At 52.9% G+C, this 14,811-nt stretch overlaps 1 protein-coding gene across 2 annotated transcripts in view; it reads right to left on the reverse strand.

Annotated features, from left to right (window-relative positions):
* The window catches only part of LOC140458860 (C-X-C chemokine receptor type 3-like), a 46,965-nt gene continuing 32,154 nt past the window's right edge, over window positions 1–14,811 (reverse strand). The window contains exon 2 of one of the 2 annotated variants that reach the window (XM_072553555.1): window positions 1–1,385. In XM_072553555.1, the coding sequence (XP_072409656.1) occupies window positions 375–1,385 (1,011 nt within the window). In that variant the 3' untranslated portion in view covers window positions 1–374. Of the gene's footprint in view, window positions 1,386–4,614; window positions 5,890–14,811 lie in introns of those variants that run through there. The other variant, XM_072553554.1, reaches the window with a different exon arrangement.

Here is a 14,811-nt window from a genome sequence, read left to right on the forward strand (position 1 = left end):
TACAGAGATAGGGAGGGGGTGTAGGGGCTAGAGGTGGTTACAGAGATAGGGAGGGGGTGTAGGGGCTGGAGGGGGTTACAGAGATAGGGAGGGGGTGTAGGGGCTGGAGGGGGGTTACAGAGATAGGGAGGGGGTGTAGTGGCTGGAGGGGGGTTACAGAGATAGGGAGGGAGTGTAGGGGCTGGAGGGGGTTACAGAGATAGGGAGGGGGTGTAGGGGCTGGAGGGTGTTACAGAGATAGGGAGGGAGTGTAGGGGCTGGAGGGGGTTACAGAGATAGGGAGGGGGTGTAGGAGCTGGAGGGGGTTACAGAGACAGGGAGGGGGTGTAGGGGCTGGAGGGGGTTACAGAGACAGGGAGGGGGTGTCGGGGGGGTTAGAACGTGGACGAGCTCTGGCCCTCCTTGCTGATCTGACGGCTGACCCTGTGGGTCCCCCTCTGGTACCCGGCCTCCGCCAGGAGTCCGAGCACCTCTCGGCGGAACTTGACCCCGATGAAGGCGTAGAGGAGGGGGTTCAGGCCGGAGTGGATCAGGCCCAGGCTCTGAGTGACCGTGCGGCTGATGTCCAGGACGTTGAGGCTGGAGCAGTCGGGCTGGACGGCGCCCAGGGACTGGAGGGTGTCGACGAAGAGCACGGCGTTGTAGGGCAACCAGCAGACGACAAAGACCACCACCAGGGCGACCACCACCTTGAGGGTCTTCTGCCTCTCGAAGACCGTGCTGCGCCACAGGCTCCTGAAGATCCGGCAGTAACAGTACAACATGGCAGAGGCGGGCAGGAAGAAGCCCAGGCAATGGTGAACCAGGCGTAGTGCCAGCTTCCAGCCCTCGGCGCTCTCCACCCCAAAGGAGTAGGTGCAGGCTCTCAGGGGCGAATAGCTGGGCTGGTACACGTCGCGGAAGATGAGGTCAACGGTGGCCAGCAGGAGGCAGAAGGACCAGACCACGATGCAGGTCAGGTGGACGTAGACCGGCTTGCGTTTGCGGTACATGTGGATGGCGTGGACGATGGCCAGGTACCGGTCAAAACTGATGCAGACCAGGAAGAGGATGCTGCTGTACAGGTTCAGGGCGAAGATCCCACCCGTTATCTTACACATGGCAACCCCGAACGACCAGCCGCCCACCGCCTCCACCATCCAGAAGGGCAGGGTGAACACCAGGATGAGATCGGCGACCGCCAAGTGCAGGATGAAGGTGTCGGTGTGCGTCCTGGAGTACCGGTAGCGAGCGATGACGAAGATGAGGAGGCCGTTGCCGAACACTCCCAGCACAAAGACCAGCGAGTAGATGATGGGGATGAAGACACTGTTGAAGTTGCCGATGGTAATGGGCTTGCAAGGCTGTGCAAATATGAAGTCGCTTTCCAGGTATTCATAATCGACCTTTTAGAAAATGGACAGGCTCATTATGGGTGCATTTCCTGGTTCGACCAGCCCACCCCCACCCACCATCAGGCTCCAGTTATAACCAGGTTATATTGTCCCCTCTCCAACAGACAGCTGGACTCACACCAGAGTCCGCGACAGAGTCTTTTATTCGAAGAGCCACACAGTCTGTAGGCAGTCAGTCCATGTGGACCTAGTACCAATTCCTACTTTGGAAATAGAACCAGTCTGACTCGAGGCTGGCAGACAGACGGACTCTAACCTCACACCTGTAAGGCATTCCTGATGAAGGGCTTATGCCCGAAACCTCCAGCCTCCCGCTCCTCGGTTTCTGCCTGACCTGCTGTGCTTTTCCAGCACCACTCTCTCTCGACTCTGATCTCCAGTATCTGCCGTCCTCACACTCTCCAACTTTAATGCATTATCTGAGGTGAGATCTCACCGTATTTTTCAATAAAACCTTAAATTATCTCAGACATGTGACTTGAAAGAAGTTCGGGGATTTCCACATGAATGAACTGAGAGCTGCATCAGCATTCGAAGTGATTAAAGACTAAACAGTGATCCAGGTTTGTTCAATACATCACATCAGTTGTACAACGCTGTGATCTTTTGCGATAAATTCGGTGTCCCATGATCCCGCCCCACGAGCTGCCTGTCAAAGGAGCAGCACTCCGAAAGCTACTGCTTCCAAATAAACCTGTCAGACTGTAACTGGAGCTGTATGATTTTTAACTTCCTCTGCACTGTCCCCCCCATCAAACACTCCCAGGACAGGGACAGCATGGGGATAGATACAGAGTAAAGCTCCCTCTACACTCTCCCCCATCAAACACTCCCAGGACTGGGACAGCACGGGGATGGATACAGAGTAAAGCTCCCTTTACACTGTTCCCCATCAAACACTCCCAGGACAGGGACAGCACGGGGATAGATACAGAGTAAAGCTCCCTCTACACTGTCCCCCCATCAAACACTCCCAGGGACAGGGACAGCATGGGGACAAATACAGAGTAATGCTCCCTCTACACTCTCCCCCATCAAACACTCCCAGGACTGGGACAGCACGGGGTTGGATACAGAGTAAAGCTCCCTCTACACTGTTCCCCATCAAACACTCCCAGGACAGGGACAGCACGGGGATAGATACAGAGTAAAGCTCCCTCTACACTGTCCCCCATCAAACGCTCCCAGGACATGGACAGCACGGGGTTAGATACAGAGTAAAGCTCCCTCTACACTGTCTCCCATCAAACACTCCCAGGGACAGGGACAGCACGGGGTTAGATACAGAGTAAAGCTCCCTCTACACTGTCCCCCATCAAACACTCCCAGGACAGGGACAGCACGAGGTGAGATACAGGGTCAAGGTGATTGAAATATTTCGGATTCTTAAGAGGCTGGACAGGGTCAATGCCCCCCCCCGCCCCTCCCCATGGACCCAGGGGGCACTGTCTCTGAATAAAGGGGCACGAATCAGACCGAGATGGGGAGGGAGAGGGTGGTGGGCCTTTGGAATTCCTTACCAGAGAGAGCTGTGGGGCATGGAGGCAGGGTCCTTGTGTACATTGAAGGCCGGGAGAGATTCCCAATCACTCGGGGAATCACAGGAAAGGGGTCATGAGGAGCGTCGGACCAGCCACAATCCCGTGGAAGGGGAGAGCAGGCTCGATGGGCCGAATGGCCTTCTCCTGATCCTATTTCCTGCGGCGTTGTAGGTCCCTCTACAATTTCTCCCCATCACTGTGCACAGTACGTCCCTCTTTCCAATGAGCCCTCTCCTGTCCCGATAGTGAGGCCAACACGACGGGGACATTCCAAGGATCATTTTATTGCTTACAAATGAACATGCCGCAGAAAGTAAAGACACTATATACACGCAGTGGCATTCTGTGTACAGTCCCGTCTCGCTGCCTGGTTCGGAATGCTAGATCTCGGAACACTTCCGCACGCCAACAGCAGTGGAACTCGGAATAGAACTCACTTGAGAATAGTTTGCAATAGTCACTAAGAAATGTTGTGTATCATTAATGCTTACAAGTTAGACAGGGGGATCCGCACAAGGGATACTGCTGTCCAGCTCAGAGGTTAAAGTCTTACAAAAGCTGCCAAGTGTCTGATCATCCAGTCCATGAGGAGGCCATTCAGCCCCTCTCTCCCCACCATCTTGCCTAGCTTGGCTCCATCCAGAGGCTCACTGATGATGTTACCCGGTACGGTGACGAAACATCTGAAAGCGAGCCTTCCTGCTCCGCAAGCGCACCAACAGCCAGACTGGCCCATTTTGGAAAAGCACCCCCCTTTCCTCCAACTCTCCCTCGCCCCCTTCAGGGACTGGTATCCACCTGCTGTGAGGATGCCCACAGCCGAATAGCACCGTTACCACTAACCGTGGGAGGCTGTGAATGGGTGGCTGACCACCCATTGGGGTTTGGGCGGGAGGGGGTGTGGTTGGTTGCAGGGGGGCACGGCTAGGGAGTGGGGAGTCCGTGGAGAGGGGGGGGGTTGGGTGTCTGCTGGAATGTGAGAGGAGTTACTGCCAAATGGCTTTGGGGTTGTTGAATTTTCTCTCGTTCACAGATGGTTTGAAGTATCCTTCACAACGCAGTCACATTTGTCCTTTGAGTAACGTCACAAAGTTCGTGATAACTGTGCACTCCTGCGCTAACAGGTCTATCAGATTTCAATATTCAATTCTTGTAAATTGCTCGTGTGTGTGAGAGAGAGAGAGAGAGAGAGAGTGATTTCATCTTAGCTGCACAGGGCACAGGATCGATTCTCTCACCAACCATAATGGACTCTGCTTCTCTGCCTCACCCTTCACCCTCAGCCCCTGTCATCTCCTTATCCCTATCTCTTTCTCTAATGACAGGGCAGGCCTATGGTCCTCTGGGACACGGGGGAGACTTCTTGCGACACATCCTAAGGAGAGGACGAGGGGAGAGAAGGGGGAGTCGCTCTCCCGTTAGCGGAACCGCCGACCTCAGAGACCCCGGGAAGAGTTTGAACGTTCTTGCGATTTTTGAGAGGATGTTTTGTCGCTCAGGGTTGTGGGTACAGCCGGTAGTCTTACACTCTGCCCCTGACTGACGAGGTAACCGAGGGTGGAGAAAGAATGGCCTGAGAACAAGCATGCCAGCACAGCGGGCAACCTTTCAACCTGCTCTCGGAGATCATGTTGGCACCAGGAGTGTGTGTAGGGGTGGGGGGGGGGGGGGGGGGGGGGGAACAGTAATGGGGCACATTCTGATGAAACAAATTGCCCCCCCCCCACCTCCCTCCAAATTCACACGTTGGTCCGCTCGATGGTTTGTCTGCTCAGTTTGGTGGAGAGAGTTTGTTGGCGATGGATTGGTGGGATGAGGTTGTGGTTTCCGTGAGGTGGGAAGGATTGGGGACGTTGGGGGAAGGGGGCACGAAGGGGTCAGGGGGACGCGCTGCGCTACCATATCACAGAGTGCGAGGTGGAGGTCTCGGAGTCCGAGATGGCTGAGATGGTGCGCTTGAGTTTCCCGGACTGCCTTCCCGATGCCAACCTCCCAGTCGGGCAACCGACGTGGGCCAGGAGGACGAGCACCTCTCGGCGGAACTTGACCCCGATGAAGGCGTAGAGGAGGGGGTTCAGGCAGGAGTGGATCAGGCCCAGGCTCTGAGTGACCGTGCGGCTGATGTCCAGGACGTTGAGACCGGAGCAGTCGGGCTGGACGGCGCCCAGGGACTGGAGGGTGTCGACGAAGAGCACGGCGTTGTAGGGCAACCAGCAGACAACGAAGACCACCACCAGGGCGACCACCACCTTGAGGGTCTTCTGCCTCTCCAGCATGTGGGCACGGCACAGGGTCTTGAAGATCAGGCAGTAGCAGTACAACATGGCGGCCATTGGCGCAAAGAAGCCAATGATGTGATGGGTGGCGACGATGGTGAGTTTCCAGGCCGCGGCGCTGTCTGGGTGGAACATGTAGGTGCAGACACTGGTGTTGAGGTAGCTGGAGGTGTACACGTCGCGGAAGATGAGGTCAACGGTGGCCAGCAGGAGGCAGAAGGACCAGACCACGATGCAGGTCAGGTGGACGTAGACCGGCTTGCGTTTGCGGTACATGTGGATGGCGTGGACGATGGCCAGGTACCGGTCAAAACTGATGCAGACCAGGAAGAGGATGCTGCTGTACAGGTTCAGGGCGAAGATGGCGCCGATCACCTTGCACATGGCGGTGCCAAAAGTCCAACCTATGACCGCCTCGACTGACCAGAAAGGGAGGGTGAGGACCAGGAGGAGATCGGCTCCCGCCAAGTGGAGGATGAAGGTGTCTGTGAGAGTCCTTCTCGCAGACCTGAGGCGCCCGATGATCAGAATTACCATCATGTTACCCAGAACGCCCAAGAGGAGGACGAGGGAGTACAGGATGGGGACAAAGACTCGCACAAAGTTTTGAACTACAATGGGCCTGCACGGTTGGCTAACCATAAGGTCAGAGATATCAAAGTCACCATAGTAGTCTTCCTTTAAAAAAGAAACAGAAAAAAAAAAGTGTTACTTAATGTCTTTGGGTCATCACTCTCCATTTCAATTGTCTCTCTCTGAGCGCCTCCTGAAGGACGTCTTCGGCAACTCAATTCAGGGGGAGTTTGCCCTTCCACTCCCTCTTCAGTCCCCCTTATGGGAATCACAGGATCCTGACAGTGTAGAAACAGGCCATTCGGCCCAACAAGTTCACACTGACCCTCCACAGACTAACCCACCCAGACTCATTCCCCTACCTCATATTTACCCCTGACTAACGCACCGAACTTACACATCCCTGGGCACTATGGGACAATTTCCCATGGCCAATCCACCCTAACCTGCACATCCCTGGACACTATGGGACAATTTCCCATGGCCAATCCACCCTAACCTGCACATCCCTGGGCACTATGGGACAATTTAGCATGGCCAATCCACCCTAACCTGCACACCCCTGGACACTATGGGACAATTTCCCATGGCCAATCCACCCTAACCTGCACATCCCTGGACACTATGGGACAATTTAGCATGGCCAATCCACCCTAACCTGCACATCCCTGGGCACTATGGGACAATTTAGCATGGCCAATCCACCCTAACCTGCACATCCCTGGGCACTATGGGACAATTTAGCATGGCCAATCCACCCTAACCTGCACATCCCTGGACACTATGGGACAATTTCCCATGGCCAATCCACCCTAACCTGCACATCCCTGGGCACTATGGGACAATTTAGCATGGCCAATCCACCCTAACCTGCACATCCCTGGACACTATGGGACAATTTCCCATGGCCAATCCACCCTAACCTGCACATCCTTGGACACTATGGGACAATTTATCATGGCCAATCCACCCTAACCTGCACATCCCTGGGCACTATGGGACAATTTAGCATGGCCAATCCACCCTAACCTGCACATCCCTGGACACTATGGGACAATTTCCCATGGCCAATCCACCCTAACCTGCACATCCCTGGGCACTATGGGACAATTTCCCATGGCCAATCCACCCTAACCTGCACATCCCTGGGCACTATGGGACAATTTCCCATGGCCAATCCACCCTAACCTGCACATCCCTGGGCACTATGGGACAATTTCCCATAGCCAATCCACCCTAACCTGCACATCCCTGGGCACTATGGGACAATTTAGCATGGCCAATCCACCCTGACCTACACAACTTTGGACTGTGGGAGGAAACCCACGCAGACACTGGGAGAATGTGCAAACTCCACACAGAGAGTTGCCTGAGGCTGGAATCGAACCCAGGTCCCTGGCGCTGCGAGGCAGCAGTGCTCACCACCGTGCCACTCCCAAGTGGTGAGCCCGAATGTGGAGAGAAGGGTTAAATTCTGAAGGCGAGTTGAATAAGATCACCTCAGATTCTTTCAGGCCTAAAGGCTAGGGGTCTCATCGCGGGGTTTGAGATGGTCAAAAGAGCGCAAGACATTCAAGGGGGGGGGGGGGGTCAATGCTTTCCTCTGTTGGGGGAGGGGAAGAAAGGCTTCAGATTTGAGCTAGGCCATCCACAAAGGCCAGTTAAGGGTCAACCCTATGGCTGTGGGTCTGGAGTCACACGAGCCTGACTAGCAGAAACCCTTTCTTCAAAGGGAACCAGGTGGTTGCTCTTTTCACATGGTCATTTAACTCAATTCCAGTTCAAACTCTGGCAATCTGTCACTGTGGGAATTGAAACACCTGAGCAACCCAAGTGACCAAGACACTACCACCTTATGAGCTGGGCGCTTTCGAACAGGAGCGTCGAGAGCTTTTATAAATAACCTGAAGGAGCCGAGGAAGATGGATTGGATTTGGGTGTGCTTTCGATGGATCGCACGAACACACTCAAGGGGCTGAAAGGCCTCCCACAGGCTCCAAAGTTGCGGGGAAGCAGAGACCGGGTGACATGGCCGTGTGGCAGGGAGACGCTGCCGGTGGTAGGGCTTCTGGCACCATATTTGACGTCCGCGCTCGAATGTGCGTTTACTGGCCTATGCCCACGGTGCTTCAGGCTGGTGGGGCGGTGCCCACGGCGGGAAGCTGCACCGGTGGCTACAGGAAGGCAGGGAAACCCCAGAAAGGACGAGCCGGGACACGGCGGCCATTTTGGCGGCGGCGTCAAGATGGAGTGGCATCGGAGTCTACCCAGGATGCTTCACTTCTCGCTAGCTCAGTTACAAATGGGAATGCAACGGGAACCATTTGATTGCCCAGGAGGCAGTAGGAGGGGCACGTTCACTGACCCAGAACTCGCGAAAGCTTCCCGGGCCATCCCATATACCCCCTGTTGACATTGACCAATAAATCGAGCCAACGGCACCCCCCGGTGGCCTACATGTGACTTCAGTCCCACTGTTTCTAACTCCTTCCTGCCTGGCCACAGTTAGCGATTACAGAGAGGCAATGAAGCCCAGGATAGTCTTTAAGTCAAACTAATGATCTTCCTCAGGAACGGGAGGCAGACAGGAAGGGAAGCGAGAATGGAATCCTCACTCAGTCTCAACCGCGGCGGGATTCGGGATCCAAGTGTGCAAGGGCCAGGGAGAGGTCTTGGGAAAAGCTGGAGAGGACAGATTCACCTTCAAGGATTCTGCGGATCGATCGGATGCCACTTCCAGACAGACAATTGGAAGTCGAAAGGAGTTTTCCTTTCCTCTCCTTCAGTGGTACTCCATTTCCTGAGGGCTCCAGCGAGAGCAGTAACCGTCCACAAGGGAAAAGGGAAGTTCAGGGTCGAAGGTAGTTGGGGTTAGGGTTTTGGAGCGAGGTGAGGACTAGCGTAGCTAAGGCTATTTTAGATCAGGCCGAACTCAAGGGCCCTCCTCCTGCTCCTGAAGTGACACGGCGCAGATTGAGAGACACGCTTTCTGCATCATCACCGGGACTGGGCGGGAGAGCAGCTGAGTGGATCTTCGGAGCAAGGACCTTATTGGGTAGGAGAGAGTGGGTCAAAACGTGCGGCGCTGGAAAAACACAGCCGGTCAGGCAGCATCCGAGGAGCAGGAGAGTCGACGGTTCGGGCATAAGCTCTTCATCAGGAATGGTTAGGCATGCCAAACTTCGGTCAAATCTTCAGGAGGATTAGTTGGGCGGTGGAAGGCGAAGAGATTGAAGATTTCACCATGGGCTCTCCCTCCTTCCAGAGAGTTGCCAAAGGTCTTCGGAGTAGGGAGGCATCTCAACTTCGAAATGATGCGTTCATCTCACCTTCTGGTCAAGTCCCTCACTCCATCACCGTGGGGACCAATCTCTCTCTCTCTCTCTCTTTCTTTCTCTCTCTCTCTCTCTCTCTCTCCAATATTTCACCGGCTTCTCACCTTAGTGAGGGAGGATTCCAGACACTTCCGGAAGATTCCTGAGGGGGCTACCTCGAAGGCTGTCGTCCGGCTGGGCGTTTGTTGTGCCTTCACTAGGCCGGCCTCACACTATTAGGGGGGACAGGCCCCTCTGGCCTGTCACAGCTGATGGGATCGAGTTGTCGGTGAGGCTGATGGGGGTGGGGGTGGGCGGAGGTGTAGTTAGATGTGTGGGTGGCGCAGAAGATCAGAAAGAGATGTTTGGGAAAGTGAGCAGTTAATGAGTTAAGTCACTGTATTGGGTCAGTTCAGGTTTCCAATAGTTATTCTAAATTCTATTTTCAGTTGTTCGCATCGGGTTTTAATAGCTTCTGTTTTGCTTAAAGCTGAGTGATTTGTATCACACCTGGAAAATTCCATCTACACCCAACTTTACAAAAACAAAAACTGAGGGTCTGAGTTCCCTTAGTAAAATATTTTGAGGGAGGGTGTCTGGCCTGGTCAGTATCAGAGTGGGAGAAAGTGAGGACCGCAAGTGCAGGAGATTAGAACATAGAACATTACAGCGCAGTACAGGCCCTTCGGCCCTCAATGTTGTGCCGACCTGTCATACCAATCTGAAGCCCATCTAACCTACACTATTCCATGTACGTCCATATGCTTGTCCAATGACGACTTAAATGTAATTAAAGTTGGCGAATCTACTACCATTGCAGGCAAAGCATTCCATACCCTTACTACTCTCTGAGTAAAGAAACTCCCTCTGACATCTGTCCTATATCTATCACCCCCTCAATTTAAAGCTACATCCCCTCGTGCTCGCCGTCACCATACTTGGAAAAAGCCTCTCCCTGTCCACCCCATCTAACCCTCTGATTATCTTATATGTCTCTATTAAGTCACCTCTCAACCTTCTTCTCTCTAATGAGAACAGCCCTCAGCCTTTCCTTGTAAGACCTTCCCTCCAGACCAGGCAGTATCCTGGTAAATCTCCTCTGCACCCTTCCCAAAGCTTCCACGTCCTTCCTATAATGCGGTGACCAGAACTGTACACAATACTCCAAGTGCGGCCGCACCAGAGTTTTGTACAGCTGTAGCATAAACTCATGGTTCCGGAACTCGATCCCTCTGTTTATAAAAGCTAGAGTCGGGGGTGTGCTGCTGGAAAAGCACAGCAGGTCAGGCAGCATCCGAGGAGCAGGAGAATCGATGTTTTGGACATAAACATTCCTGATGAAGGGCTTATGCCCGAAATGTCGACTCTCCTGCTCCCCTCGGATGCTGCCTGACTGGCTGCGCTTTTCCAGCACCACACTCTTCGGTTTGTAAGACGACAATGGGACGAGAAAGGCAGAGAATGGGAATATTCTGAAATGGGGAAGACTTTAAAACAGTGGCAGACCAAAGAGAGTTGAGGGGCCCCAGGGGACACTGATCATGTGCTGAGGCATTGACCAACGAAAAGGTCATCTGACCGTTTCACGTCCATGCACCAGAATTTCAGGAGGAGCTCAAAGCGAGCTCTCAATGTTTCGTAGCCCCGCTAGGGAGCTCGGGATGTCCCGTTGGGTTTGGGTGAAGATGAGGAATTAAAGAGAAAGGAATCCGCGATGGGGAAAGCAAGTTGTGCTGCAGACACCCACCCCCCCCCGAGCTATTCGGCTCTTGGACTTTCAGAAGTCAATCACTGAAAAGGCTATTTTCCAAATCGGAGCTGGAGATTGTAGAGTTATAGAGATCCACCGCTCAGAGAAAGGCCCTTTGGCCCATCACATCTGTGCTGGTCAAGTTAGGAGGGAGGTAAACATGCTAATCTGGACTGGCAGACTCACAGAGTCATAGAGGTGTACAGTACAGAAACAGACCCTTCGGTCCAACCCGTCCATGCTGACCCAGATATCCCAACCCAATCTAGTCCCACCTGCCAGCACCCGGCCCATATCCCTCCAAACCCTTCCTATTCATATACCCATCCGAATGCCTCTTAAATGCTGTAATTGTACCAGCTTCCACCACTTCCTCTGGCAGCTCATTCCATACACGTACCACCCTCTGGGTGAAAAAGTTGCCCCTTAGGCCTCTTTTATATCTTTCCCCTCTCACCCTAAACCTATGCCCCTCTAGTTCTGGACCCCCTGACCCCAGGGAAAAGACCTTGTCTATTTATCCTATCCATGCCCCTCATAATTTTGTAAACCTCTATAAGGTCACCCCTCAGCCTCCGACGCTCCAGGGGAAACAGCCCCAGCCTGTTCAGCCTCTCCCTGTAGCTCAAACCCTCCAACCCCAGCAACATCCTTGTAAATCTTTTCTGAACCCTTTCAAGTTTCACAACATCTTTCCGATAGGAAGGAGACCAGAATTGCACGCAATATTCCAACAGTGGCCTAACCAATGATCCTGTACAACCGCAACATGACCTCCCAACTCCTGTACTCAATACTCTGACCAATAAAGGAAAGCATACCAAACGCTGCCTTCACTATCCTATCTACCTGTGACTCCACTTTCAAGGAGCTATGAACCTGCACTCCAAGGTCTCTTTGTTCAGCAACACTCCCTAGGACCTTACCATTAAGTGCATAAATCCTGCTAAGATTTATTTGTCGAAAACAGATTATGTCTTCAGAAAACATAGCGTGCATCAACAAAACCGAGAACTGCAGCTAATGGACTTGGTTAGGCCACTATTGGAATATTGCGTGCAATTCTGGTCTCCTTCCTATCGGCAGGATGTTGTGAAACTTGAAAGGGTTCAGAAAAGATTTACAAGGATGTTGCCAGGGTTGGAGGATCTGAGCTACAGGGAGAGGCTGAACAGGCTGGGGCTGTTTTCCCTGGAGCATCGGAGGCTGAGGGGTGACCTTATAGAGGTTTATAAAATTATAAGGGGCAGGGATAGGATAAATAGACAAAGTCTTTTCCCTGGGGTCGGGGAGTCCAGAACTAGAGGGGCATAGATTTTGGGTTAGAGGGGAAAGGTATAAAAGGGATCTAAGGGGCAACGTTTTCACCCAGAGGGTGGTACGTGTATGGAATGAGCTGCCAGAGGAAGTGGAGGAGGCTGTTTATTTTATCTACTTTATCTTGAGCGCTGTTTATTTTCATAAAGTTACCAAATATTAGGAGACCATCCCGTGGGGAGATAGTCCTCCGCTCTGAGCTATAAGCAAGACATAGCAGTGGGGCAGTGACCTCACCCTGTCCCGGGAGGGTTTGATGGGGGACAGTGTAGAGAGAGTTTTAATCTGTATCTAACCCCGTGCTGTCCCTGTCCTCGGAGTGTTTGATGGGGGACAGTGTAGAGGGAGCTTTACTCTGTATCTAACCCCGTGTTGTCCCTATCCTGGGAGTGTTTGATGGGGGACAGTGTAGAGGGAGCTTTACTCTGTATCTGACCCCGTGTTGTCCCTATCCTGGGAGTGTTTGATGGGGAACAGTGTAGAGGGAGCTTTACTCTGTATCTAACCCCGTGCTGTCCCTGTCCTGGGAGTGTTTGATGGTGGGACAGTGTAGAGGGATCTTTACTCTGTATCTAACCCTGTGTTGCTCCTGTCCTGGGAGTGTTTGATGGGGGACAGTGTAGAGGGAGCTTTACTCTGTATCTAACCCTGTGTTGCCCCTGTCCTGGGAGTGTTTGATGGGGGACAGTGTAGAGGGAGCTTTACTCTGTATCTAACCCCGTGCTGTCCCTGTCCTGGGAGTGTTTGATGGTGGGACAGTGTAGAGGGAGCTTTACTCTGTATCTAACCCCGTGCTGTCCCTGTCCTGGGAGTGTTTGATGGGGAACAGTGTAGAGGCAGCTTTACTCTGTATCTAACCCCGTGCTGTCCCTGTCCGGGGAGTGTTTGATGGTGGGACAGTGTAGAGGGAGCTTTACTCTGTATCTGACCCCGTGTTGTCCCTGTCCTGGGAGTGTTTGATGGGGGAACAGTGTAGAGGCAGCTTTACTCTGTATCTAACCCCGTGCTGTCCCTGTCCTGGGAGTGTTTGATGGTGGGACAGTGTAGAGGGAGCTTTACTCTGTATCTAACCCTGTGCTGTCCCTGTCCTGGGAGTGTTTGATGGGGGACAGTGTAGAGGGAGCTTTACTCTGTATCTAACCCCGTGCTGTCCCTGTCCTGGGAGTGTTTGATGGGGGGACAGTGTAGAGGCAGCTTTACTCTGTATCTACCTCCGACATGCCAACCCCGAAAGCCCATGTTTTAAATGAAGCGACTCTGGCCTCTGTAATTTGTTGAATGTTCGGAGAGCCTAGGAAGAAGTGGAAGTAGGAGTGAAGACATTGAGTCATGCAGACCATCCCTTGCGTCAAACGTTGGTCAGATATTTGCTGATGGGGCTGAAACGAATTTGTGTGCAACCTCATCCGCGTCATCTGCAGCTGTTCGCCTCACTTCAAAGTCAACAAACATGTGCCTCACTCAGGTCTGGGGTTCCTTGTCTGTGCGGTAATTCCCCCTCAATTCCTTCACAATGTTTCAGCTTCCTGTATTCTCTCAGGATCCTTCTGAGTGTGACCATATTAAATAAACGACACTTTGGACAGGGGGGCGGTGCGCATTTGCAAGGACGTCAGGGGTTACATTATGATTATCCAAACCCGGCCGTTATCTCCTGAAGTTCGGAAAGTTAAGAAGTGACCCCATCGAGGTCTTAACAGGAAAAGGCAGAGTCGATTTTCCCGCTGTTCGGGGGAAACCAAGTGCCTGAGAATTAGGATTGGGATGTTCAGGGAGAGATGTTCGGAAGCATTTGCGCACACAAAGGGGTGGACCTCCCTCAAATGGTGATGGAGGCTGATTTAATTGTTGAGCCTAACTCTGAGATAGAGGAATTTTTAACGAGAACGTTTGTTAATGGGAATGGTCTCAAGGCAGGGGTGCGGAGTGAGGTTACAAATCAGCCATGAATGGTCAAGCAGTCTTGAAGGGTTGAATGGCCTGCTGTTGTCCCTCTGTTCCTAAACCACCTTGTGCCTTCTCTGCTTCATGGAGAGCAGGCCCATGTTGGTAAAACTACCTCCGACGGTCAGAATGTCAGGTTTCCTGAGCCTCGGGTTAGGCCGCACTTAGAGTTCTGCATTCAATTCTGGTCACCCCCCTTACAGGAAGGATGTGCAGGGGTTTGGGGAGGGTGCAGGAGGGGGGTTTACCAGGATGCTGCCTGGATTAGAGGGTAGGGGCGAGAAGGAGAGGCTAGAAAAACTCAGAGTGTTTTCTCTTTGAATGCTGAGGGGAGGCTTGACCGAAGTTTATAAGGTGCACAAATGGGATTGACAGACAGAATCTTTCTCCCAGAGCTGGAATGTCTAAATCTTGGGGGGGTGGGGGGGGGGTGTATTTAAGGTGAGGGGGGGGTAAAGCCCAAAGGAGATGTGAGGGGCAGGTTTTTTTACCCAGAGAATGGTGGGAGTGTGGAACACGCTGTCTGGAGTCATGGTGGAGGCTAGGGGCATTTAAGGGGCTTTTAGGTAGACACATGGGTATACAAGGGATAGAGGGGTATGGACCAAGAGCAGGCAGAAGGGATTAGTTGAATTTAGTGTCATGAGTTTTCCTCACTTCAGTGCCAAATGGTCCATCCCCTGGGTCAGCATGGATGAGACA

The sequence above is a fragment of the Chiloscyllium punctatum genome, chromosome 34 (assembly GCF_047496795.1).
Source record: "Chiloscyllium punctatum isolate Juve2018m chromosome 34, sChiPun1.3, whole genome shotgun sequence".
NCBI classification, from domain to species: Eukaryota; Metazoa; Chordata; class Chondrichthyes; order Orectolobiformes; family Hemiscylliidae; genus Chiloscyllium; species Chiloscyllium punctatum.